The 27094-nt window shown below is 39.4% G+C and overlaps 1 protein-coding gene across 3 annotated transcripts; it reads right to left on the bottom strand.

Annotated features, from left to right (window-relative positions):
- Positions 1–70: 70 nt before the first annotated feature.
- Positions 71–27094, bottom strand: LOC139765041 (kielin/chordin-like protein). Of its 3 annotated transcripts, none has more exons than XR_011716557.1 (43): positions 26906–27094; positions 25453–25646; positions 24943–25134; positions 24472–24670; positions 24168–24359; positions 23397–23594; positions 23115–23306; positions 21671–21865; positions 21167–21358; positions 20668–20865; positions 20369–20560; positions 19602–19799; positions 19316–19507; positions 17977–18171; positions 17496–17687; positions 17006–17203; positions 16706–16897; positions 15907–16104; positions 15621–15812; positions 14239–14433; positions 13745–13936; positions 13242–13439; positions 12932–13123; positions 11872–12066; positions 11579–11770; positions 10249–10443; positions 9659–9850; positions 9171–9368; positions 8880–9071; positions 8137–8331; positions 7834–8025; positions 6328–6522; positions 6033–6224; positions 5229–5423; positions 4899–5090; positions 4190–4381; positions 3603–3797; positions 3043–3234; positions 2618–2809; positions 1508–1696; positions 1191–1382; positions 430–668; positions 71–180 (listed from the first exon to the last, which is right to left on the bottom strand). XR_011716557.1 is itself a non-coding variant. In XM_071692121.1 (43 exons), exons 4-42 carry the CDS (start codon positions 24528–24530, stop codon positions 503–505), a joined length of 7395 nt encoding a protein of 2464 aa, XP_071548222.1. In that variant the 5' UTR covers positions 24531–24670; positions 24943–25134; positions 25453–25646; positions 26906–27094; the 3' UTR covers positions 71–180; positions 495–502. The 3 variants fall into 3 exon arrangements, 2 of the variants coding, with proteins under 2 accessions (XP_071548222.1, XP_071548223.1); XM_071692121.1 differs by having other exon boundaries at positions 495–668; XM_071692122.1 differs by lacking the exons at positions 13242–13439; positions 13745–13936; positions 14239–14433; ... (1 more) ...; positions 15907–16104; positions 16706–16897 and having other exon boundaries at positions 495–668.

Raw genomic sequence — 27094 nt, 5'->3', positions numbered from 1 at the left:
CATCACTATTCCCTCGAGATGAAGTTCCAAGTGTAGAAAAAAAAAAGTCATTTAGGGTTTAATTAGATACTTTTTCCAGGAGAGATTTATTTATAAATATCTAAAAATTTTTTACAAAAAGAAAACGGTGTAGAATATTTGGCTTCCGTGCTGCTCCACCGTACTCTTGCTGGACAAAACCTGGAAAACAGGTAGTGGTTACCACGTCTTGTAATCAGTAAGAGCAAAAGTAATAGCTACCAATTCAGTAATGGGTACTATCTAAAATGTGCCATTGTTAACGTGTCCCTACTTAAAATCCTTTGTGAAAATATTCTCCATTAGATTAAGGATCGCGTTCGTAATTTTGTTACAGTAGTACAACTATCAAATTCAAAACATTTTGATCAAATAGGTCTAGCGACATAACAGATCCAGGTTTACACCAACCATTTTGACAGACTGTCACCTGAAGTTATTGGCATTCTAAGAAACCATTGCGCCTTTGTGCTCACCAATCAATTTATTGGTCGCAGATGTTGTATCTCTGAATGACACCATGTCTGGTACACTCGTACTGGAAGCAGGGATCCGATACGTCTAACCATTTGTGTCCATACTTGTGCCGGATACTATCTTCATCTATACAACCATCCAGCACCACCGAGGACAGGAAACCATTGTCCAGACTGTGAAAGAAATTTTCAATGACTTTCCAGCGAACTAACTGGATTCTTCTTGGTGAATTAGATAAGAGGACATTAGACACTTGAATCCTATTCTCAGCACATGTTCCATACTTTTGAAAAATGGATTCTAGTTGTATGCCTTCAAAATTAATGTGTGCTCACCTTATGACCCTGACACCGAAGAGATAGCTAATAGATTCAAAAAGTTTTTTTTATAGCTTAACTATTATGAAGATTAAAACATGCAATGGTTCTACTGCAAATTTTGGTAGGACAGCAAATCAAGACCATTTCATTCTATTAGTTACTGGTTAATGAAAATTTTAATAAAAGATACTAGTTCGAGAAAACTCTTGAGCAATATCTTTTCCAATTTAAACGACAAGCATATGAACGACCACTAGCTCAGGAAATTGAGAAAATTTCTATAAAGTCGTAATGACAACGAAAGTATAGTTCTCGTGGGCCAAGTGAACATGGTACTGCACAGTCGAGGATAAAACCTTCCAATATTTTGCTTACGTGCACTTCCACTTCGGGCAGCACTCTCCAGGAGGAGTATATTCCTGGCACTTGGCATCAGGCGCTGGCTTATATTCACACACTTCCTTGGTGATCTGTATCCCAGTACTGGTACACAGGTGTGTGCTGCAAGGATCAGTCTTCCATTCATCACCCAGTTCGTGGTACGTTCTATCAGCGTCGATACACCCACTGGAAGCAGATTGTCATCGTTTAGCATGTAGGGGATTATGGAAGTCTAGTCGAAATACCTAACGAGTAATTAGAGCATTATAGAGAGATTTCAAGTTTCATAAATGGGGAATTCAATTCGTTACCTGCAGTTCCAGGTGGGACAACATTCTCCTGCGGGAGTGTACTCAACACAGCTGTAATGGGGTGGATGAGACTGTTCGCAGATTTCTTTCGTCACTCTTATTCCCTCGTCTGTACAGAGCGAGGTGGTGCAAGGGTCTGTCCGCCACTCCCTGCCTACGTTGTAGTGCGTTCCTGCCTCGTAACACCCACTGAAAAGCATTCGAATCCAAGTAAAACAAAAGTACGTAGAATCTTTAGCATCAAACGTCTTAAGACCATGTTCATTCATGCCGAGTGGTAGGACTAATAGATTTGACGTTAATGCATAATAATGTGCATAGGACTGTACTGACAGTCGTTAAGGAAATGCAGGACGTGTTATGTGATGAATATTGCAGTGTTGCCCGAGAAATACAAATGACCAATATAAAGTACAAGAGATTAAGTACTTCAAAGCACAAACGAGAACAGTATAACTGGAGACAATAATATAAGACTTAAAACTTGGTGCAAATATTTGCTTTTAACATCTTTAGAATCTATGAAAGTCCTGTGCAGTTTGCCTGCCTTATATTGCACACACACACACACACATATATATATATATATATATAGACAATGGCAATGTAGAACCCCTTCACAATCTGATTTTTGAAGGATTTAGTGTCAGGGGGAAAGATTTCAACAGGTATCGCTAGGAAACATTGAAAGGATGACTTGGGAGCATTGCATGTTCAAGCTCTTCCTATACTTGGTAAAATAACTACAGATAGCAAGTGTTAAGCATATTTAGTTTAATTCACGTTTGTGCCGTTTTCGTGAATATATATATGCAATGCCGTTCTATATTGGTAGTCCATACATAAAGGCTATGAACCGATGGTGTTCAGTAAAGAAGAAACGATAACAGATTCCACATGCGGTCAAGTCACTTCATAAAGTGTTGATACACTTTAATAGTGGCCATTCTCAAGATTTAAGAAGAATCAAACATGCTACGAGAAAGATACAAAATCCTCGTAGAGACTTGCAGTCCAAGACAGAATTATATTCAGTCATTACAGTCGAAGTTTAATAATCCAGGCAAATAATTTGCTTTTTTGCTGGACATTTCAATTAGTGGTACTAACCTACACTTCCACTGTGGACAACACTCTCCAGGTGGGGGACTTATCTCTTCACAGTGGGGCTGAGGTTTTTCTTTACACTTTTCAAGGATGGTTTTTATGCCACTTTCACCACACTCGTGCGTGATGCAAGGACCCGTCTGCCACGTACTGTGTAGGTTATGGTAAGTGCCAGACAGCTTGTCGATACAACCACTACAAAGTACAGAAAGGAATTACCAGTTACTGAATTTCTGCTAAATGTCTTCTAATCATTTTGTCTATTTGCGATAGCTATTGGTTTTATGGAGCAGTGTTCGTAGCAACGGTATCCTAATCAAAGTACTGAATACCAGAAAAATAGAGTTACTACAAGTTTTGCCAATTCAAGTCTTGCTTGAACGACTCCTCAATGTACACAATCCTTCCTTCATGATCTACATCCTTACCTGCAGTTCCATATAGGGCAACACTCGCCTTCTGGCGTATACTCAATGCAGCTGTAATGGGGTGATGGGTCTAAGTGACATCTTTCGGTCTCAGTAAGTATGCCATTTACTGTACAGGTGTGTGTAGTGCAGACATCTGTCACCCACTCCTTGTGCAGTGGGTGGTATACTCCGTAGTCATCAATGCAGCCACTGAAACAAGATTTTAAAAGTTACATTGAGAACAATAAGATTCATAGTGCCCTTTGTACCTTAAAGGCAAAGAATGAAAATGTTTTCACTAAACAAGGGAGAACTTGCTTCGTCTTCCCTTTGATATAAATGTACGCTAGATTTTTTACATGGATTCCACGATGGAATTTACAAGAAGTCATTATATACCATTCTCCAGCATGAACCCAGTCTAGGTTTTGTCACGCGAATTTACAGAAATAGCGCCTTTAAAAGTAAAACACCTAATAGTGCAAGATCATTACGAGGTTTTTGTCTCCTTGAGCAGAACTTTGCAAGTCATCCCATCTAACAAGATCATTCCCCATTAACGACCATAATATCCTCACCTGCATTTCCACTCTGGACAGCATTCGCCAGCAGGAACCACCTTCTCACAACTAGGGTCAATGGGAGGATCCAAAAGCTGGCATTCCTCAGTACTGGTCTGTATGCCAGTTCTCGTACAGACGTATGTGACGCATGGGTCACTCCCCCATATGTGGTATAATGGGTGATATGTACCAGAGGAGTCAACACAGCCACTGGAAGATTTACAGTTAATTGTGGTTCATATCCTATTCTAAATTGTGAATACATGGTCAGACTATCACAAACGGAATTGCCAGATATTCTCAAAGGTAAACCAGTGTGGTCTAAAATGTACGTTTTTCTATGATAGAGACGACACATGTTATAGATTGCCCTAATCAAGGCATATCAAACTCTTAATATATAGACCAAGTCATGTACCAATTTCATGGACCAGTTCCAAAGAGGATCAACCGCTGGGTTGGCTGTGGACAGCCTGCGAATATGAACGAAATATTCTCCATTTAGGCTCACACATCCCATCGGGACATCACACAAGCTTATACATTATGAAGGATAAGAGTGCCTTTAGACTGTGGAAGACTGTCTCATAACGATCTCTTACCTGCAGTTCCATTTTGGACAGCATTCCCCAGCTGGGATATAGTCGTAACAACCTGGATGAGGTTGTGGAGTCTCCTCACAGTCCACAGATTTCTTCTTTATTCCATCCTTAGTACACACCAAGAGTATACAAGGATCACTTGTGCTCCACTCATGGCCCAGTTCGTGGTAACTGCCGGCCTCGAAACATCCACTGCAAGATTAAGGGTACACGTCATTCGCTTCCTATTCTCACAAAAATAGCCTAAATTACTAACAAGAGCTAGTTTTGATTTTAGTTGTGGAAACAATCAAAATGACTTGCAACGTCTTGGCACCTCACTTCAAATCATCCTCAGTCGTGTCCATTACCTCTTATATTGTCTGGCCCGCTTCCAATTATGAGAATAGCCTATTCGTACCAAGTCTCATGCTAAAGTGCGACCCAAATTCTATTCATACTATAGCACTGAACCAATGTTCATGGAAATCTTTGGATCATAATTTAACATCTTTTCATTAACAACCATTCCATAGAATCCACTAAAAGCTATTCTTTCTACAGTGTTCATGACTTAAAAAGTTGTGAACACCAGTGAAACCACACACGTCTTTAGATTTAAACCTAAAGAAAATCTGATCCATCTGGTCAGATATTCTAAAGGTGATATTCTGGGGAATGTATAAACCCAACCCTATACATTGCTGCTAGACCGATCTACCCAACACACCTGCATTCCCAGTCAGGACAGCATTCTCCTGGAGGAGTATATTCAATACAGCTAGGATGGGGCGCAGGTCCCAGATAACACTCTTCGCGTGTTGTCTGTATTCCAGTTTTGGAACAGACGTGTGTCGTGCAGATATCAGTCTTCCAGACATCATACAATGGATGGTACGTGCCCGTGTGGTCAACACAGCCACTGCAAATGAACAGAACTTCAATTTGAGTATGTACGACACATCAGCTTAGAACTTGATAGCCAAAATATTTCTTACAAAAGATTTGAGGATTATCAGACCTGTGGTTCATCTGAAAGTCTAAGATCTTGTCTCCTCACCTGCAGTTCCATATTGGACAACATTCCCCTTTGGGTGTGTATTCATAACAGCCACTGTGTAGTGGGGGAGTCTGTTTACATTCGACGTTCGTCTTAATTAATCCCTCCTTTGTACATTCATAGAGTACACAAGGATTACCCGTGTTCCATACATGGCCTAATGTATGGTAGGTGCCGACCTCATCGAAACATCCGCTGAAAAAGGTATTTTGATTCAACTATGCTTTACAAAGGTATCAAAGGTCTTTACAAGATATTAGCAAGATTTAATCTCCATTTCCATCACTACTCTTGGCAGCAAAATCTTACGTACCATTACATGTACAACTATCTATGGTACGTTATCAACGAGCTTGTCACATCTACATAGTATTTTCTATCAAACATTTTGTAAAACATGAAGAGTTATGTTAACTTTCAGGATTAAGTCAGCATCAAATCATCTATAAAACCAGATTATTAAAGGGACAAGTGTTTAAGAGGGAGGAGGAATCACGAATGGTAATGTATTTCCAGAAAAATTGACATGGGTAAAAGTGTCATGTCTAACAATACTTCAATATTCAAATTAAATCATTACGGTACAGAAAATGAAATACACTAAAAAAATAGCAGGGACGAAATAAAATTGAAATCTTCCTTAGACAGAACTAAACGTGCATCAAATCTCGATTTTACGATAGTAAAAAGTTTAGATATTTGCAAGAATATATTGAGAAATACCTCTGTTACTCAGGTTTATCGAATCCAACCCACTTATGGTTCAAGCAATGTATTAAATTAAGTTGCAACTTATCCACTTGCCTGCATTTCCACTCGGGACAACATTCTCCAGGGAATGTGAACTGTTCGCAGCTGTGATGGGGTGCAGGTCCCAAGTTACAATCTTCACGTGTTGTCTGTATACCATTCTTGGTGCACTCGTGTGTCGTGCACGGATCGGTCTTCCATACACTATATAATGTATAGTACTTCCCACTGTAGTCAACACATCCACTGGAAAGTAATACTTTAACTTAAAACAATTTACAGATAACTGAAAGTAGCAGCAAAATTACTATTAGAAGCTATAAACACCAATTCCCATCACGTTCCTCACCTGCAGTTCCATTTGGGACAGCACTCTCCGTCTGGTATGTAGTCGAAGCAGTCAGGATGTAGTGGGAAAGTCTCCTCACACTGTATACGATTTATATCCAGTCCATCCTCAGTACATACGTATGTAATGCAGGGATCGTTCGTACTCCATTCTTGGCCTAGTTCACGGTAGATGCCGGACGCATCGAAACAACCACTGCAAGATTGTTCAACATGAACAAAGTTATCCAGATTTATGAAATATTCTGGCTACCAGTTCGTCCCGCTTAAGTTCAGTTTTGAACAAGGTGCACGTAAATTTTTTCATCCATAAAAAAGTGTATCAGTTTCCATGTGAGCGCGAATGTTAGGAATGGATGACAGTCTTGAAAAGAAATTCTCACTAGACTGCTACCTTAGCTTATTTTCGAAAGTAATACAAGTGGTGAGGATTGCCATCCCCAAACCCCTCCTCGTTCTGTTCCGGTCCTAAAATCTTAGGACACTTAACTGTGGAAAATTCTTTATCCCTCGTGTGTGTGTGTAATGTGGAGAGCTTAACTTAAAGAGGCTTTAAGCTGAACCTCCTGTAAATACGCCATAGTAAATTGAAGTGCCTGCAGCATTTAGCAACACTCGATGAAATTCAGTCTACCGCAGTCGAACAATTTAAGATTTGAAAATACGACCGTATATTCAAGCGCTTAATGACGTTTAATCCACCTGAAAAACAATGTAGTTATCTATGCAAATTAATCTGATTAATCTTTCAGAGGCAGCTACAGAAGGTTTTTGATACTGTTTACGGATTTGACATTTGTAAATTGAAAATTAATGATTTTCATCTGCATAAAAAACAAATTTTGAAAATTTGTACACAACGTATCTCAGCATACAATGAAATTACGTTTAACTATACAAAATCATACCACTTGGAAAATTCTTCCAATTATCAGGTTTTTTTTTATAACTAGTCCATTGTCATTACAAAGTTTATGGTAGGTCATGGGCGACATGTATATAGAGTACGTGGTCTTCGAAGTATCCAACACCTTAAGGTGTCAGATTTTTCGGTTGGTGGATGCAACGAAGGTTTCCACCTTTATGACCCTGGCAGTTGATAAGCCAAAATCCCAAAAACCAACCAACCTTTACATTAGATTCAGATGTTAATTTACCTTTGTCATTCGGAATTAACACGTTCCTTGGTAAGAGCAATTGAAAGTCTGTCTACCCCCTATTATATGATTGTGGGCCAACGTAACACTCTTCACAGTACACAAAATATAGCGTTGCCGGCATCCGCCTACGAGATTACACCATGAAAAAATAGAGAGGCTGTATTGGTGAAGAACCCAAAGGAATCTACTTTTCCCTGGCAAAAGTACCTTGTGTTTTCAAAGGATTAGCGTAGACTTTTTTCTCTACCAGCTTCAACTTTTTTCCTTCACAGAAAAGAAATCTGTTAGATTTAAAGACCACACTGTCTAGAGTCAGACCAGAAGAGGAGAGCAGTATAATAGTTCACCTGCAATGCCATTCAGGGCAGCATTCTCCTGGAGGGGTATATTCGTTGCAGCTTGGATGGGGTGCGGATCCCAAGTGACACTCCTCACGTGTTGTCAGTATCCCCGCTCTTGTGCACTCGTGCGTGTTGCAGAGATCACTCCTCCACACATCGTACAACGGGTGATACGTTCCGTCATGATCAACACAGCCGCTGAGAAATTTTGAAAAATGAAGGTTCATAAAGACAATCTTAAACTCCAGTGGTTAAGGAATATGCACCTTGATAGTAGACAAATGTTAAAAGTTATAGGAAACTTCTCACCTGCAGTTCCACACTGGACAGCATTCTCCTTCTGGTGTATATTGGTAGCAACCAGAGTGAAGTGGTGGCGCATCTTCACAGTGAATGCGGGTCACCTTAATTCCTTCCTTCACACACTCGTACAAGACACAGGGATCTCCTGTGGTCCATTCTTGGCCTAGTTCATAGTACTTCCCGGCATCATCGAAACATCCACTGTAAGAAACCATTCAATTTTGCAACAACGAACTATTGGTGGAAAGAGTTCAGATTTCGTGCATACAACAGATAAAACTCGGCAAAAAGAGCTTTTGCTATTAAATGACCCGAATAATGATAGTAATAGGATGCCATCCCAAATATAGGCAAGGTCTCAAAAGCACGTTATGATCTTTCTGAAAGTTGACCAAAGCCATGAAAATAAAGTTCATGCAATTATGAAAAATGAAATTAATCTACATGAAAAATAAATTAAGCCTCTTCCAAAAGATAAGCGTTTTCTAGCCCACTGGTTTTCAGTGGGTGTCCATGCGAGAATTTTCAATGATTTGGCAAACCACTTTAGTCAAATCATTAAAAAGCTAATCGTGCTCGTCTGAAAGATCTGGAATCTACCAAGTACGCAAGTAGTGCAAACTTTCGCTATAGATACAAAATATTAATTCAAGTACAATGTTCTTTAAGGGTACCAGACTCCGTATCTATAGTTTTATGTCATTGTCATGTTTGGTAATAGCATCGAAGCAAGATGGCCATTCACAAACCTGCATTCCCACTCAGGACAACATTCTCCTGGAGGAGTATATTCAAGGCAGCTGGGATGAGGTGGAGGTCCTAAGTAGCACTCTACACGCGTCGTCTGTATTCCAGTTTCGGTGCAGACGTGTGTGGTGCAAAGATCAGTCTTCCATACATCATACAGGGGATGGTACGTGTCAGTGTGGTCGACACATCCACTGCAAAATGATAAGGCGAGTATTAACGTGCCATCTAACCCCTCGATATTAAATTCTGCCGATAAATATATATAATGCCATTAACCACTACATCTTTACCTGCAGTTCCACTGTGGACAACATTCTCCCACTGGTATGTATTCATAGCAGGCAGCGTGAGGGGGAGGTACTTCTTCGCACTCTATACGTACGATCTTTATCACGCCTCCGTCTGTACATTTGTACATCATACAAGGATCATCTTGTCTCCACTCTTGGTCCAGTTCATAGTAATCGCCAGCCTTATCAATACAACCACTGCAAGATAAGGTATTAGAGTACAGAAATCAACATTCTGGAGATTAAGAATATCTATCTGGTATATAGATCCTTCATTTCCCACTACTGTTGCTTTTAGCCCTGTTTTCATTGCAACACCCAAACCGTATCTTTTAATAGACTTTCCCTTACTCCCCTTAGCACTACGAGAATGAACTAAAGCCTTTTTTTCGTACATTTGAAACCAACCAGCCACTGTTTCTTAAAAGCAGCCATCGAACCTGGTCTGTACAGCCATTCTCAATAGCATTTTCCTGTAGGAGCATTACCTGCATAGCCATTCAGAACAGCACTCTCCTGCAGGAGTATGTTCTCGGCAACTTGGATGTGGTGCGGGTCCCAGGTGACATTCCTCGTGTGTTGTCTGTATCCCAGTCCTCGTGCAGACATGTGTAGTGCACGGGTCAGTCTTCCATACATCTTGAAGTTTGTGGTACGTGCCAAAGTGGTCAACACAACCACTGAAATGATAGTTAACACGGCAGATATATGTTGAGCAAAACATTTAAGAGTTTAGAATAACCTGTCAACCTAACAGTTTGATATTCACGAGATACAAAAAAAAAAATCCATTGGAATTGCAAGATTGTTTATGCTTTTACAGATGTATACACGAGTTAATGCTTTTATAGCTGTGCATATGGCTATAAATACAAAATGTAGACATCAAACTTATCCAATTTGTTTCCCGAAAAAAAAAAAAAAAATGTATGGGTGAAGGACCCCTTTCAGTTTAGATTCAATCTTTAGCAAAATCATTTAGAGGATAATGCCCTAGGTACTGAAGCACTGGGAACCATTCGAAAAGAATAACCTACGCAATCTAAATTTAAACATGCATATAAAAGCTTTCACCAACCTGCAGTTCCACTTTGGACAGCACTCTCCTGGTGGGACGTAGTCATAACATCCAGCGTGAGGTGGCTGGGTTTCCTCACAATGCACACGTTCTATCTTTATTTCTCCCTCTGTGCACACGTAACTAATGCAGGGATCTCCAGTGTTCCACTTGTGGCCGTTCTCATGGTAATTTCCAACTTCGTCGAAGCATCCACTGGAATTTAGCAGCACATAAAAGTTATGGAACTTTTCTGGTTTTCAAATTAGCCAGTAATTTCTAAGCATGATGCAATATCCAAAGCAAAATTGGATAAAGGGAAGTAGGTTATGTTCCATTAACTCTTTCGTATAGAGGCTAATCCTAGAGTTCCAGGTATAGTTGTGGAAATGAAACCTTTAAAGCTTAACTAGTTATGCAACATTAACTAGGAAGAAAGAAAAGCTTCCACATCCATATTTGCTTTAAGAGAACCAGTTCATATGGTGAACATTTTTTCCTTAATTGCATAAGCTATTTGAGATAAAGCAAATGACTAAGGTCAATCCTCTGCATGAAGAGAGTCCCTCTTCAAATACCATTTGAATCTAAATAGGATGAGAAATTCATGCTTTTAGAGTGTTCAGGTTGAGATTTTATCAGACAGTCAGCTCGAGTTAAGCAGGGCAGTATCCAGCAGACTGAATACAATCAATAGTGCACGGCAGCAAAAAGAATTTCAAAAAAATTGTATAAACTATTTCAACTTGCTGGCCCTGAACGTTCATGAACATTGGTCTAACGATACCCAACAAAGTCTACCATTCCTGTAGGTTTCTGGTGTATTTTCTATTAAAGATAATGTTGCTAAATACGATATAAAAGTAGTTATGATTAAATACCATTTACTCGAAAATCAGATGAGCACTTGGGATGACGTTAACAATAGAAATTCTAAACAATTGTTTATAGATTTATAATCTTTTTTGTATCTTTGCAATTACTATACAAATCTATTCAGATATCAAAACTTCTAAACAAATAGATACGTAAAGTGTGAAATGCTATTAGGATTTTCTTCTGCCAACTTCAAAAAATTATTCAGATATATTCAATACATTTTTCAGAATGCCATACGAATACACGTCTTTGAACCAAATATTCCTTTTAGAAATGAGCAGAACACCTCTACACATGAGGTCAGTTCACTTTCCTTGTAGATCCGCCATTTGTCGCTACAACCTATGGCCATTTCCTCGGCCCCTTCAACTACCTTCTGCACACCTACTGTGCCCTGGAAGAAATCCTTCGTAGAGGGAAGGGGGCAACATCCTAACCATACTACAGGAAAAAAAAATATGAAGTCATCTACCTGCAATGCCATTCAGGGCAGCACTCTCTTGGAGGAGTGTATTGTTGACAACTGGGATGTGGCGCGGGTCCCAGATGACATTCCTCGCGTGTTGTGTGTATCCCAGTCTCCAGGCAGATGTGTGTGGTGCAGAGATCAGTCGTCCATACATGGAAAAGTGGGCGATATGTGTTCGTGTGGTCAACACAGCCACTGAAAAAGTTTACCTCTTATGTACAGTGACAAAATAAGGTTTACTATACATTATACACATCTACTGGGAAACTACACATCATACATTTGTTCATACATACCTACAGTTCCATACAGGACAGCACTCTCCCAGTGGGGTGTATTGATAGCAGCCCGAGTGAAGTGGAGGAGTATCTTCACATTGTATGTACATTATCTTTATTCCTTCCTTTGTACAGTGGTAGTACATACATGGATCCCCACTGTCCCATTCTTCATCCAGTTCGTGATAGATGCCAGCTTCGTCGAAGCATCCACTGCAAAACAATGCTTATTAGTATGAAATCCTGTGTTTAAGGGCAATTACATTTTCATACTAAATCTTGACATTTACTGCATCTTTGAAGCCAATTACCATTTCCTTTATCAAGCTTTGACCTATTCATAATGCCAATTTATCAAATAAGATTCACTCAAAATATACACGAACAATTTTCCCTTACATTGGTTATCCAACTACAAAATATTTTCGAGTGTTGTTTTTAGGACACCACTCAAAATTCATAGCGTTTAGATATAAGCAGTGGAACAATATTTGTAAAAAGAATAAAAAGGGTATTGGAGCATCTCGCTCCATGACCATCTTCCTTCAACGACACCTACCGTATTTTCAGGGTTATCAATGGAAATCTTTTATGGATTACTTTAAAATCTAAACTTATTACAACTTTTTAGAATATCGTTGCATGCAAGCGAGTCATTTGTACCAGTTCATACAACTGGCCTGTCACGTACCAGTGTATAGCAAATTTTTCTTTTAAAGTCATCCCAGCTTTTAATGTACGTACACAATTCTATTTTTCTCTTGTCCCAACCACAGCATGGTAACGTCAGAAGACACTCCGACCTTTGGGAAATGTTCTACATGATTCAGCCAGTGTTTACACGATTCATCTATTGTTTAAAGTTAAAATACACGACTGAAAGCCTTTGAAGCTACCTATTTCCCCTCAATATCATTTAAGATTTGTAAAGACTTTTCAAGTTTCTTTAGAAATGCCTTAAATTTTTTTTCTTTAGTATATGTAATCCTGACTAGATTTGTAGGCCATCCGTAAACCTACTTGGATTCGAAGGATTTCACAAGTGGAGATCCAGATTAACTGGAATCTAATCATCTACCTGCAGTGCCAATCTGGACAGCATTCTCCTGGAGGGGTGTATTCCAGGCAGCTGTGATGGGGCGCGGGTCCCAAGTGACACTCCTTTCGTGTTGTCTGTATACCAGTCTCTAGGCAGACGTGTCTGGTGCATTCATCAGTCTTCCACGTGTCCGATAGTGGGTGATACGTGTTCGTGTGGTCAACACAGCCACTGCAAAAAATATATTTGGATAGAAATATGGACAACTTTCAAGTATATACAGAGCTCCATACTTATTCTTTTTTCATATTTGGATCAAAGATTATCACAGTATCCACAGTCTACCCACCTGCAGTTCCATTTAGGGCAACATTCTCCTTCCGGTACGTATTCGTGGCAACTCTCATGGGGCGGTGGAATATCCTCACAATGTATACGTATCGTCTTTGTTACTCCTCCCTCGGCACATACATATGTAACGCAGGGATCGCCTGTGCTCCATTCACGGCCCACTTCGAAGAAATTGCCAGCCTTGTCGAAACATCCACTGCAAGAACATTGGGAACTAGTTGGAAGGGATAGTTAAAATTCTAAATTGCACAAGTCCTTTGTCCATAGTTAAATCTTATTTTTGCCGTTCCTTCTCAAAAGGAATTTTTCGCGCTCGGACCGATAAAGTGTAAATTCAAATCAACATTTAAACCACATTAGATATGGTGGTGCTACTATGTACTACCATACATACAGTCGCTCGACATACCAATTAGGATTTTTATATGCAGATTCTTTGCAGCCATTTCAAATTGGTTTTTAATGTCAAAGTGAAGGAAATTTGTCAACGGGATTAATTACCTGCATTGCCACTCAGGACAACATTGTCCTGCAGGAGTGTATTCCACACAGCTGGGATGAGGTTTAGGTCCCAAGTGACACCTCTCTCGTGTGGTGTGGATTCCAGAGTTTGTGCAGACGTGTGTGGTGCAGACATCAGTTTTCCACACTTCGTGTAGTGTGTGGAAATGATTTTCATTGTCGACACAGCCACTGGAAATGGAAGATTCAGTGGACATCAATTCGTAGAGAATTAAGAGTAAAAAGTTAAATCGCACCGAGATTGAGACCAATGAATGAAACTATTTCAAAAGTAGCAACTTATAGGTAGAACTCTCCATGTACATTTCTATCAGAACGGAGAACATTGAAAGTTACACGCAAAAAAAATACTGTGCATTTATAGCAACAACCATGCTTATGAAAAAAGTTAAAAGACTAAGAAACTAAATTTTATTGAAATCTATCTGACCAACCTGTGAAAACTTCGTTCGTTGTATATAAAGATATCTTACCTGCAGTTCCAGACTGGACAACACTCTCCCTTTACTCTGTATTGGTAACATCCAGGATGAGGTGGAGGAATGTCTTCACAACGTTCCCGTTCTGTCTGTAACCCGTCCTCCGTACACACGTATGTTAGACAAGGATCATCAGTGTTCCATTCGTGACCTATCTTGTGGAAGTTCCCTTGCTCGTCGAAACAGCCCCTGGATATTATGATAAAATCGTTCCAGTTGTGAAAATGTCAAATCTCCCACTTTTTAGTAAAACATAGCAACATTTGTTTCCTTATTAGAACAAAAACACCGAAGACATACTTTAAGATAATTTATTTTAAGTAGAATAAACTTCGATCTTTGTACTTCACTGGACTTTGTTCAGCCAATTCCAAGTTCTTAACCTCACAAGCCTCTTTATGCTCCTTAAGAAGCATTCAAACCATACCATTATCTTGGGGTTAAGCGAATTTCCCCACGTACACTGCTTTAACAAGACACTCAACGAGAATAACTTCATTGATATACATTAGCGTTGGAACCATCAAACTTTTTTTCTAGGGTCATTCAACAGGATTTCTCAGTACCCGTTTCCTTCTCGATTAAACTTTCTGTACGACAGGCAGACCTAAACGTAATATACATTTCAAAATTACTACATTTTCTTAGTTGGGGATATCCATTTCCAGCAGGATCTGTCGAAACCCTGACCAAAATATCTTCACGATTAACAATAACTGCTTTTCCGCAACTGTCAAAATAATAATAAATTCCTAGATATACTTTACCTATGTCAAGTACCGTAGCTGTCCGAGGGATAAAAAAAAAAAAAAAAAGATTCCCAGTGCTAAATATTAAAAACTCCCAGAAAGTCTAAACATACGTTGTTCTATACAAGACTGGCTCTAAAGCGACTTTCAAGATTCAAAAAAAGCCTTTATTATAGCCTTGGTAACCAATTTCCATATCCAAAATTAAACGCAACACTTTCACAATGGAGGCAGAAGACATTTTATTATGATGTTCCAGTGATATGACAATTGTGGTAATGAATCACAGGTAATGTTAGTATCCTTTACAGGGCCTATCAAAATTTCTCCGCTAATATGTAGATGTTAGAGAGATTAGCAGAATAGGGAATCAGTATTCGTGCCATTCCGGAGCAACTTATCCGTTCCCGGTAGGATATTAATTTGAACTTTCCTCCAGTGAAGAGGCTTTGTATCTAGGAATCGGACCATCCCTTCGGATGTGAAGGGAAAGAATCCAAGGATATAATTACACAATTCGGTATTAATGAACAGATAGTTTCTATATATTAGTCCAAATTAGTCTGATTACAATATAAACGTGAATAAACAATCATGGTTTTGTCAAAAATAAGTGATTTTTATTACCTGCATTGCCATTCTGAACAGCATTTCCCTGGAGGGACGAATTCTATGCAGCTGTGATGGGGTGCGGGTTCTAGATGACAGTCCTCTCGTTCAGTTTGTATGCCAGAGTTGGTGCAGACGTGTGTGGTGCAGATATCAGTCTTCCATACGTCGTGTAATGGGTGGTGCGTCCCAGCATGGTCAACACAGCCACTGTCAAAACGACGCCCAACATATATACAAATTGTAAAGATTAGCGAATATATGAACTTCAAAATCTTTATCATACTTTCTCAATCCCTCTCACCTGCAGTTCAACTTGGGGCAGCACTCTCCCTCTGGTGTGTATTCATAACAGCCAGGGTGAGGGATAACCAACTCCTCGCAGTGTATGTACGTTATCTTTATCGCTCCTGCCTTTCCACATGTATAGAGTAGGCAGGGATCTCCAGTGTTCCACTCTTCTCCTGGGGCACGGTAGCGACCAGCCTCGTCGTAACATCCACTGATGCGATGAGCAGAGAATTAGGATAACCATTTTTAAGCAGACTACTATATTGCGAATGCAGAAAAAAAAGTTACCCGTTTACAATCAAAATAACTAAAAGATAAAATATAACGTACTAAATCGCATTACCTCCAAGAGTTCGTTTTTCCCCACAACCGTTACTCAAACTACATCTATTTTCAGCAGTGTTCTAGTCTTTCTACCTTGCGGTAGAGATTTCTTTAGTCATCAATGTTGAAAGCATTTTTAGAACTTCAATTCCTGTTATAGAATGCATCAATACATTACTAAACAGACTAATTTGCTAACAAGGTATGATGCAGTGTTGGAAAGCGACCACACATTACCACCACGTCAACAAACTTCAAATTTTAAACGAAGAATTTAGTAAATACACACAACTTTGTGCCACTTTGTCAAACATGTATAGTTCGATTTTAAAACAAACTTAGTTCACAACTAAGAACAGTCCAACTTCTGTAGAATTAGGAATATTTTCCATTACAAATTACCTTCCTAATTCTGGTATAATCAGAATATAAAACTTTAATCATTGAAATTCAGACATATTACGACACTTAATAATGCATTTACAGACCTGCATTCCCATTCAGGACAGCATTCTCCCGGGGTAGTATATTGCAGGCAGGCTGGATGGGGTGCTGGTCCCAAGTGACACTCTTCCCGTATTGTACGTATGCCAGTCTTTGTACAGTTGTGTGTAGTGCAAGAATCTGTCTTCCATACATCATGGAGTGGGTGGTACATGTTTTCGTGGTCAACACAGCCACTGCAAAAGAATATCTTTAGTCGGAATGTGGAGTAACTTTACTATACTCGGATCTATACCCAATTTTTTATATTTGGATCAAAGATTCTCAATATCCACAGTAACCACCTGCAGTTCCATTTAGGGCAACATTCTCCTTCCGGTACGTATTCGTGGCAACTCTCATGGGGCGGTGGAATATCCTCGCAATGTATACGTATCGTCTTTGTTACTCCTCCCTCGACACATACATATGTAACGCAGGGATCGCCTGTGCTCCATTCACGGCCCACTTCGAAGAAATTGCCAGCCTTGTCGAAACATCCCCTGCAAATGTTAGAACATTATTAACTAATTGGAGTGGTAGATACCATTTCAATATCCACTAGGCGTTTTATTTAGTGTTAATTCGTATAAATTTATCTTCATTTCTAAATACACGTTTTCCTCCCTTGAACCGATAGAAATTCATTGATCATAGACATACAAACCACATCGAGTACGGAAGTCTTGCTTTACATTACCAGGCGCTTGACAAATCTATTGAACTTTTCTTTTACAATTTTGTAATTGCACAATTGACATTTGTGAAAGTGAATTTGTCAAAGGGATTAATTACCTGCATTGCCACTCAGGACAGCATTCTTCTGGAGGAGTGTATTCCACACAGCTGGGATGAGGTTTAGGTCCCAAGTGACACCCCTCTCGTGTGGTGTGGATTCCAGAGTTTGTGCAGACGTGTGTGGTGCAGACATCAGTTTTCCAAACTTCGTGTAGTGTGTGGAAATGATCTTCATTGTCGACACAACCACTGAAAATGGATTTATTGGACATCGGTTCGTAGAGAATCAAGAGTAAAAAAGCCCATTCGCACTTTTAGAGATTGAGACGAATGAATGAAACAAAGTCAACTCATTGGTAGAATTTTCCATATACATTTCTATCAGTATGTAGAACACAATCCAAGTTACACCATCAAAAATCTACCATTTTGCATTAATAGTAAACCATGAAAAAATAAGTTAACACACTAAGAATGTAAAGTTCATTTTAAAATCTATACGACTGACCTGGTCGTTGCGCATAAATATCTTTCTTACCTGCAGTTCCAGACAGGACAACACTCTCCCTTTACTCTGTATTGGTAACATCCAGGATGAGGTGGAGGAATGTCTTCACAACGTTCCCGTTCTGTCTGTAACCCGTCCTCCGTACACACGTATGTTAGACAAGGATCACCAGTGTTCCATTCATGACCTATCTTGTGGAAGTTCCCTTGCTCGTCGAAACAGCCCCTGGAAATGATAATCGTTCTTTGTAAAAATTCATTCTTAATTTTCAGTTTTTAGTAAACCATACCAACATTCAATTCCTTATGAAAACGAAGATAAATACCGAAGACATGCTTTTTAACATCTTTCAAAGGATAAACTTTGATCATTGCACTGCAGTAGACCTTGTTTAGCCATTTTTAAGTTCTAAAATTTCTTAAACTTTACAAGCCTCTATGCTTCTTTCCAAGTATTTAAAACTATACCTTATATTCAGGTTAAGCGAATTATCCATGTCCACTATAACAAGACATTCTCAACGAGAATAAAGTTTATATTGATATACATTAGCGTTGGAACCATCACGAAGATTTTTTCTTAGTCCATTCGACAGGATTTCTCAGAACCCGTTTCCTTCCTTGCTCGATTAATTCAAACTGTACACTACAATCAGACCTGAACGCAATATACATTTCTTCAAAGATGCTAAAGTTTGTTTTTTTTAGCTGGGGAAAGCCGCTTCCAACAAGGTCTGTCGAAACCCTGACCAAGATATCTACGCGATTAACAAAATTGCTTTCTCAACTTAAGTTATCAAGACAGATACTTTACCCCATGTCATCTCGACTTTTAAGATATCAATTCCAAGATATACTTTCCCTATGTCAAGTACCGTAGCTGTCAAACAAAAATTTTTCCCAGTGCTGAATATTAGACCAAACCTCGCAGCAAGTCTAAACATCATACTCCGTTCTATACAAGGTTAGCTAGAAAGAGACCGATGTAAAAAAAAAATTACAGCCTTGGTCATTGAAGAATTTTAATCGTCCAAAATCTAATGCTACACTGCTACCCCAATGGAGGCAGAAATTTTATTATGTCCCAGTGATATGAACTCAAATGTGGTAATGAATCAGAGGTAATAGAAATGTTTGCATCCTTAACGGGGCCTACTAAGATCTCTTCTTTACCATGCAGTTGTTAAAGATTAGTAGTGAATAGAGAATCCCGATACTTCTGATGTGAAGTAAAAATTGAAGTAAATGGTCAGAAGTTCCCTTTATATTAGCCCAAGTTTGTTTAATAAAAAAATGAAAATACATTCAATATAAACGCGAATATACAATCAAGGCTGTATAAAAAAATGTCTTAAGATTTTTTTGTTTACCTGCATTGCCATTCCGAACAGCATTTTCCTGGAGGGACGAATTCTATGCAGCTGTGATGGGGTGCGGGTTCTAGATGACAGTCCTCTCGTTCAGTTTGTATGCCAGAGTTGGTGCAGACGTGTGTGGTGCAGATATCAGTCTTCCATACGTCGTGTAATGGGTGGTGCGTCCCAGCATGGTCAACACAGCCACTGTCAAAACGACGCCCAACATATATACAAACTGTAAAGATTAGCGAATATACGAGCTTCAAAACCTTTATCATACGTGCTCAATCCCTCTCACCTGCAGTTCAACTTGGGGCAGCACTCTCCCTCTGGTGTGTATTCATAACAGCCAGGGTGAGGGATAACCATCTCCTCGCAGTGTATGTACGTTATCTTTATCGCTCCTGCCTTTCCACATGTATAGAGTAGGCAGGGATCTCCAGTGTTCCACTCTTCTCCTGGGGCACGGTAGCGACCAGCCTCGTCGTAACATCCACTGATGGGATGAGCACAATTCAGATAACCCTTTTATACAGACATTATGTACATAGCGAATGGAGAAAAAAAAGTTACCCGTCTGCAATCAATAAGTAGTACAAGATAGAATAGAACGTAATAAACCGCATTTACTACAGAGGTCGTTTTTACCACAATCGTTACTCGGACTACGTGTATTTTCAGCAGTTTTCTGGTCTTTCTACATTGCGGTAGTGTGTTCCTTAGTCGTCAATGTTGAGAGCACTTTTACAACTTCGAATGCATCAATACATTACTAAACAGACTAATTTGCTGACAAGGTACGATTCAGTGTTGGAAAGCGACCACACATTACCACTACGTCAAATCTTGAAACCATGAATTTCATAGATACACACAACTTTGTAACACCTTGTCAAATATGTATGGCTCAATTTTTCAACAAACCGAGTTCACAACTAAGAACAGTCCAACTGTCGAATTCAGAATATTTTCCATTACAAATTACCTTCCTAATTCTAGTATAACCAGACTAAAACTTTAGTAATCAAAATAAATACATTTTACGACACTAATGCATTTACAGACCTGCATTCCCATTCAGGACAGCATTCTCCAGGGGTAGTATATTGCAGGCAGGTTGGATGGGGTGCTGGTCCCAAGTGACACTCTTCCCGTATTGTACGTATGCCAGTCTTCGTACAGTTGTGTGTAGTGCAAGAATCTGTCTTCCATATTTCATGTAAGGGGTGGTACATGTTTTTGTGGTCAACACAGCCACTGCAAAAGAATGTCTAAGTAATATGGAATAACTGCTATACTCGGATCTATACCCAATTCTTTTTTACATTTGGATCAAAGATTATCACAATATCCACAGTACCCACCTGCAGTTCCATTTAGGGCAACATTCTCCTTCCGGTACGTATTCGTGGCAACTCTCATGGGGCGGTGGAATATCCTCGCAATGTATACGTATCGTCTTTGTTACTCCTCCCTCGGCACATACATATGTAACGCAGGGATCGCCTGTGCTCCATTCACGGCCCACTTCGAAGAAATTGCCAGCCTTGTCGAAACATCCACTGCAAGTGTTAGAACATTATTAACTGCTTGGAGGGGTAGATACCATTTCGGTATCCACTAGGCATTTTGTCAAGTGTTAATTCGTATACATTTATCTTCATTTCTAAACATACGTTTTGCTCGCTTGGACCGATAGAAATTCATTGATCATAGACATACAAACCACAGATTACGGAAGTCTTTCTTTACATTACCATAGACAGGCGCTTGACAAATCTATTGCACCTTTCGTTTACAATCTTGCAACGGCATAATTGCAATTTGTGAAATTCAAGGAAATTTGTCAAAAGTATTAATTACCTGCATTGCCACTCAGGACAGCATTGTCCTGGAGGAGTGTATTCCACACAGCTGGGATGAGGTTTAGGTCCCAAGTGACACCCCTCTCGTGTGGTGTGGATTCCAGAGTTTGTGCAGACGTGTGTGGTGCAGACATCAGTTTTCCAAACTTCGTGTAGTGTGTGGAAGTGATCTTCATTGTCGACACAGCCACTGAAAATGGAGGATTTATTGGATATCAGTTCGTAGAGAATGCAGAGTAAAAAAAAAAAAAAAAACTAATTCGCACTTTGAGAGATTGAGACCAATGAATGAAAATTTCAAGCCAACTCATTGGTAGAACTCTACATACATTTCTGTCAGGATGTAGAACACTGCAATTTACACCAAAAATTCACCATTTTGCATTTATAGCAATAATCATGAAAGTCAATACAACATACCAAGAATCTAAAGTGTTTATTTTGAAATCTATATGACTGACCTGCAAAGACTTTGTTCGTTGTGCATAGAGATCTTACTTACCTGCAGTTCCACACAGGACAGCAATCTCCCTTTTCTCTGTATTGGTAACATCCAGGATGAGGTGGAGGAATGTCTTCACAACGTTCCCGTTCTGTCTGTAACCCGTCCTCCGTACACACGTATGTTAGACAGGGATCACCAGTGTTCCATTCGTGACCTATCTTGTGGAAGTTCCCTTGCTCGTCGAAACAGCCCCTGGAAATTATGATGAAATAGTTCCAGTTGTAAAAATTTCTAATCTCCCACTTTCTAGTAAACATAGTAGCATTTGCTTCCTTATTAAAACTAAAAAAATATTGAAGATATACTTTAAGATATCTTAAGTAGAATAAACTTTGAACTGTACTGCAGTAGACCTTGTTTAGCCCATTCCAAGTTCTAAAAGTTTGACTTTACAAGCCTCTATGCTCCCTTCAAAGTATCTAAACTATATCATTATATTCGGGTTAAGCGAATTATCCATGTCCACTATAACAAGACAAAGACATTCAACGAAAATAGACTTTATATTGATATACATTAGCGTTGGAATAGATTTTTCTTTCTCCATTCGACATGATTTCTCTGTATCCGTTTCCTTCCTTGATTAATTCAAACTATTTGTGCACTACAATCGGACCTAAATGCAGTATACATTTCTTCAAAGACACTACAGTTTTTTAGCTGGGGAAAGCAGTTTCCAACAAGGTTGTCAAAACACTGACCAAATAATCTACGCGAGTAACAAAATTGCTTTCTCAACTGTTAAGATACCAAGATACATTTTACCCCATGCCATCTCAACTTAAGATATCAATTCCAAGATATACTTTCCCTATGTCAAATACCGTAGCTGACAGATTATAGAAATTTTCTCTGTGCTGAATATCAGACCAAACCTTCCAGCAAGTCTAATCATACCCTGTTCTATACAAGGTTAGCTCGACAGACACCGATGTAAAAAACTAATCACAACCTTGGGTATTGAAGAATTTCAATCATTTCCAAAATCTAACGCAACACTGCTATCCTAATGGAAGCAGAAGACATTCTATTATGATGTTCCAGTGATATGACAAGTGTGGTAATGAATCGCAGGTAATAGATATTAGCATCCTTAACGGGGACTATTGAAATGTTTCCGTTAACATGCAGTTGTTAGATTAGCTGTGAATAGGGAATCCTGATACTCGAGCCATTCCGGAGCAACCTATCCGTTCCCGGTAGGATGTTAGTTCGAGAGTTCCTCCGGCGAAGAGGCTTTGTATATAGAAATCAAACCATCCCTTCGGATGTGAAGTAAAATAATTCAAGGTAATGATTATATTATAAATAATTCGGGATTAAAGATGAGCGTTCCTTATATTAAACCAAATTTTTGGGTGATAAAGAATGAAAATACATCTGATATAAACGAATATACAATCAAGGTTATGGAAAAAAATCAGTCAAGGTTTTTATTTACCTGCATTGCCATTCCGAACAGCATTTCCCTGGAGGAACGAATTCTATACAGCTGTGATGGGGTGCGGGTTCTAGATGACAGTCCTCTCGTTCAGTCTGTATGCCAGAGTTGGTGCAGACGTGTGTGGTGCAGATATCAGTCTTCCATACGTCGTGTAATGGGTGGTGCGTCCCAGCATGGTCAACACATCCACTGTCAAAACGACGCCCAACATATATACAAATTGTAAAGATTAGCGAATATATGAACTTCACAGTATCATACGTGCTCAATCCCTCTCACCTGCAGTTCAACTTGGGGCAGCACTCTCCCTCTGGTGTGTATTCATAACAGCCAGGGTGAGGGATAACCATCTCCTCGCAGTGTATGTACGTTATCTTTATCGCTCCTGCCTTTCCACATGTATAGAGTAGGCAGGGATCTCCAGTGTTCCACTCTTCTCCTGGGGCACGGTAGCGACCAGCCTCGTCGTAACATCCACTGATGCGATGAATAGAATTCATATCACCGATCTTAAGCAGATTACTATATTGCGAATGCAGAAAAAAGTTACCCGTACGCAATCAAAAGAAAATAGAATGTACTAAATCTCATTTCCTCCAAAGTTCGTTTTTCCTCCAATCGTTACTCGAACTACGTGAATTTTCAGCTGTGCTCTGGCCTTTCTACCTTGAGGTAGAGATTTCATAAAGTCATCAATGTTGAGAGCACTTTTAGAACTTCAATTCTAGTTATGGAATGCATCAATACATTACTGAACAGACCAATTTACTGATAAGGTATGATGCAGTGTTGGAAAGGGACCACACATTCCCACCACGTCAACAAACTTCAAATATCTAAACCAAGAGTTTAGTAAACACAAATTTGTGCCACCTTGTCAAATATGTATGGTTCAATTTCCCAACAAATATAGGTAACAACTAAGAATAGTCCAACTTCTGTAGAATTCAGAATGATTTCCACTAGAAATTACCTTCCTAATTCTAGTATAGCCAGAATATAAAACTCATTAAAATTGAGATATTTTACGACAATAATGCATTTACTGACCTGCATTCCCATTCAGGACAGCATTCTCCCGGGGTAGTATATTGCAGGCAAGCTGGATGGGGTGCTGGTCCCAAGTGACACTCTTCCCGTGTTGTACGTATGCCAGTCTTTGTACAGTTGTGTGTAGTGCAAGAATCTGTCTTCCATACATCATGTAGTGCGTGGTACATGTTTTCGTGGTCAACACAGCCACTGCAAAAGAACATCTTAGTAGTAATATGGACTAACTGCTATACTCAGATCTATACCAAATTCTTTTTTACATTTGGATGAAAGATTATCACAGTATCCACAGTCTACCCACCTGCAGTTCCATTTAGGGCAACATTCTCCTTCCGGTACGTATTCGCTGGCAACTCTCATGGGGCGGTGGAATATCCTCGCAATGTATACGTATCGTCTTTGTTACTCCTCCCTCGGCACATACATATGTAACGCAGGGATCGCCTGTGCTCCATTCACGGCCCACTTCGAAGAAATTGCCAGCCTTGTCGAAACATCCACTGCAAGTGTTAGAACATTATTAACTGCTTGGAGGGGTAGATACCATTTCAGTACCCACTAGGCGTTTTATTTAGTGTTAAATTGTATGAATTTATCTTCGCCATTTCTAAAGATACGTTTTGCCCGATAGAAATTCATCAAATACAAAGTTTACCATAGATTTTGCATCTACAGTCACTTTGACAAATCTATTGAACCTTTCGTTTAAAATTTTGCAATGACATAACAAAGTTGTCAAACTGAAAGGAAATTTGTCAAAGGGATTAATTACCTGCATTGCCACTCGGGACAGCATTGTCCTGGAGGAGTGTGTTCCACACAGCTGGGATGAGGTTCAGGTCCCAAGTGACACCTCTCTCGTGTGGTGTGGATTCCAGAGTTTGTGCAGACGTGTGTGGTGCAGACATCAGATTTCCACACCTCGTATAGCGTGTGGAAATGATCTTCATTGTCGACACAGCCACTGTAAATAAAAGTGCTATCAGAAGTCTGGTCATTGAGAACTAAATGTTAACGATTAGTTTTTTTTGAGATACAAAGACCAACGAACGAGATTCACAAATTCTACAAGTCTGAAGGCATTGGCAGACCAGTTTTCCATATACATTTTCTGTGAAAGTCTAAGAACCCATTTGAGTTGCACTATTTTTCCAACAGCCATTTTAATGTATATAGCAGATACCACGATAGAAAAGGCATTCACTTTAACGAATACTACAGAGACAACAATCCATACGACCGAAGATAATTACTTTGCTATACATCACTAAAGATTTCTTACCTGCAGTTCCAGACTGGACAGCACTCTCCCTTTACTCTGTATTGGTAACATCCAGGATGAGGTGGAGGAATGTCTTCACAACGTTCCGTTCTGTCTGTAACCCGTCCTCCGTACACACGTATGTTAGACAAGGATCATCAGTGTTCCATTCATGACCTATCTTGTGGAAGTTCCGTTGCTCGTCGAAACAGCCTCTGGAAATTATAAAAAAAGATTTACATTGGTAATGTCATTTACATTGGTAAGGTTATTTCAAATTCATCCTTATTAAACATAACATTTGATTTACAAGCGACAGGCGTTAAAAGAAATATTAAGAATCGAATTAGTACAAGATTTGGTACTGCTGTACTGTAGTAGGTCTGACTAGCCAATCACAAGCTCATCTATTACACCTGTAGATTTTTTTTTTCCTCCTAAAGGCTTTCAAAGCATACAATTGTCTTGGAGCAAAATAATTATCCATGTCATCCGATTTAACAAGACATTAATATACGTGCACTGTTCAGTATACATCAGCAATGGGATTATTGCTCTTTAGTGAACACTTCTTGCATATTAGATTTACTTTCGATTTGTTCACCGGGATTTTTCAGAACCAGTTTTCCTTCGAATACTTTTTGAACAGTTTTCCGCACAACAATCTGGGCGAAAACCTGCATTTTTTCATGGTAATCAATGTCGCTTAGTAGGGTGAAAACTTCAAGCTAAAAGCCTCAAATACTAAACCAAAGATCTTTGCTATTAACGTACAAGACATCTACTTTCTTGGTACAACTTTAAAGCAATCAACGAAGTAAAAGATGTACTTTCCTGGTGTTGAAGAGCGTAGCTCTCAGAGGGATTATGAAAATTTTCCCGTTGCGAAATAATAAACAAGTCTAAACATCACTGCTATGTTGGTATAATTCGAAAGCCATTTTAGAAAACCCTAAATGTCAGCGTTTGTTGAAAAATTTCCTTCACCTTTCCAAAATCTATCCTAACACATCATCTTCACATAATGGAGAAAAGACATTCCATTATGATGCCCCAGCGATCTGTATAGTTTTAAGCGTGATAATGATTCAGGTTATAGAAATATTCCAAAATCCTTAATGAGGCTTATCAAGATATTTCTGCTTAATAGGCAGATTAATTACTGACGCAGCGAACGGGAAATAAATTCAGGGCATTCTGGAACAACCTATAAATGCCTGGTTGGTATTAGTTTGCGCCATCCTTCCGTACAGAAGGTTTTGAAACGAGAAGAATTCAGAATGTCCATTCAGATGTGAAGTTGCGTAATGCAAGAAAGTGAAGGTTATGTTACACAAGATTCACTTCAATATTAAACCAGACTGTTCCTTCCCAGAAAAATTTAATTTCGTTCCTTAAAAAGCTTCACTGGATTTCTTTTTTTTTTAGAAGGGAAGGGGCACTTTGGGAATCTATCAAAATAAAGCTAATTTACCTGCATTGCCATTCCGAACAGCATTTCCCTGGAGGGACGAATTCTATGCAGCTGTGATGAGGTGCGGGTTCTAGACGACAGTCCTCTCGTTCAGTTTGTATGCCAGAGTTGGTGCAGACGTGTGTGGTGCAGATATCAGTCTTCCAGACGTCGTGTAATGGGTGGTGCGTCCCAGCATGGTCAACACAG

The sequence above is a fragment of the Panulirus ornatus genome, chromosome 52 (assembly GCF_036320965.1).
Source record: "Panulirus ornatus isolate Po-2019 chromosome 52, ASM3632096v1, whole genome shotgun sequence".
Classification (NCBI taxonomy): Eukaryota; Metazoa; Arthropoda; class Malacostraca; order Decapoda; family Palinuridae; genus Panulirus; species Panulirus ornatus.
Note: the sequence above shows the minus strand (reverse complement) of the source record. Positions and strands in the feature narration are given on the sequence as shown.

What these genes read in the sequence shown, in the direction of transcription:
- LOC139765041 (XM_071692121.1), bottom strand. Translation starts at nt 24,530, where the DNA reads ATGAGAGTTGCCAGCGAATACGTACCGGAAGGAGAATGTTGCCCTAAA. An exon ending in TGTCCTGAATGGGAATGCAG is followed by an intron (nt 23,595 to 24,167) that starts GTCAGTAAATGC and finishes TCATCGCATCAG; the next exon opens with TGGATGTTACGACGAGGCTG. An exon ending in TGTCCAAAGTGGAACTGCAG is followed by an intron (nt 9,851 to 10,248) that starts GTTGGTGAAAGC and finishes CTATCATTTCAG; the next exon opens with TGGTTGTGTTGACCACTTTG.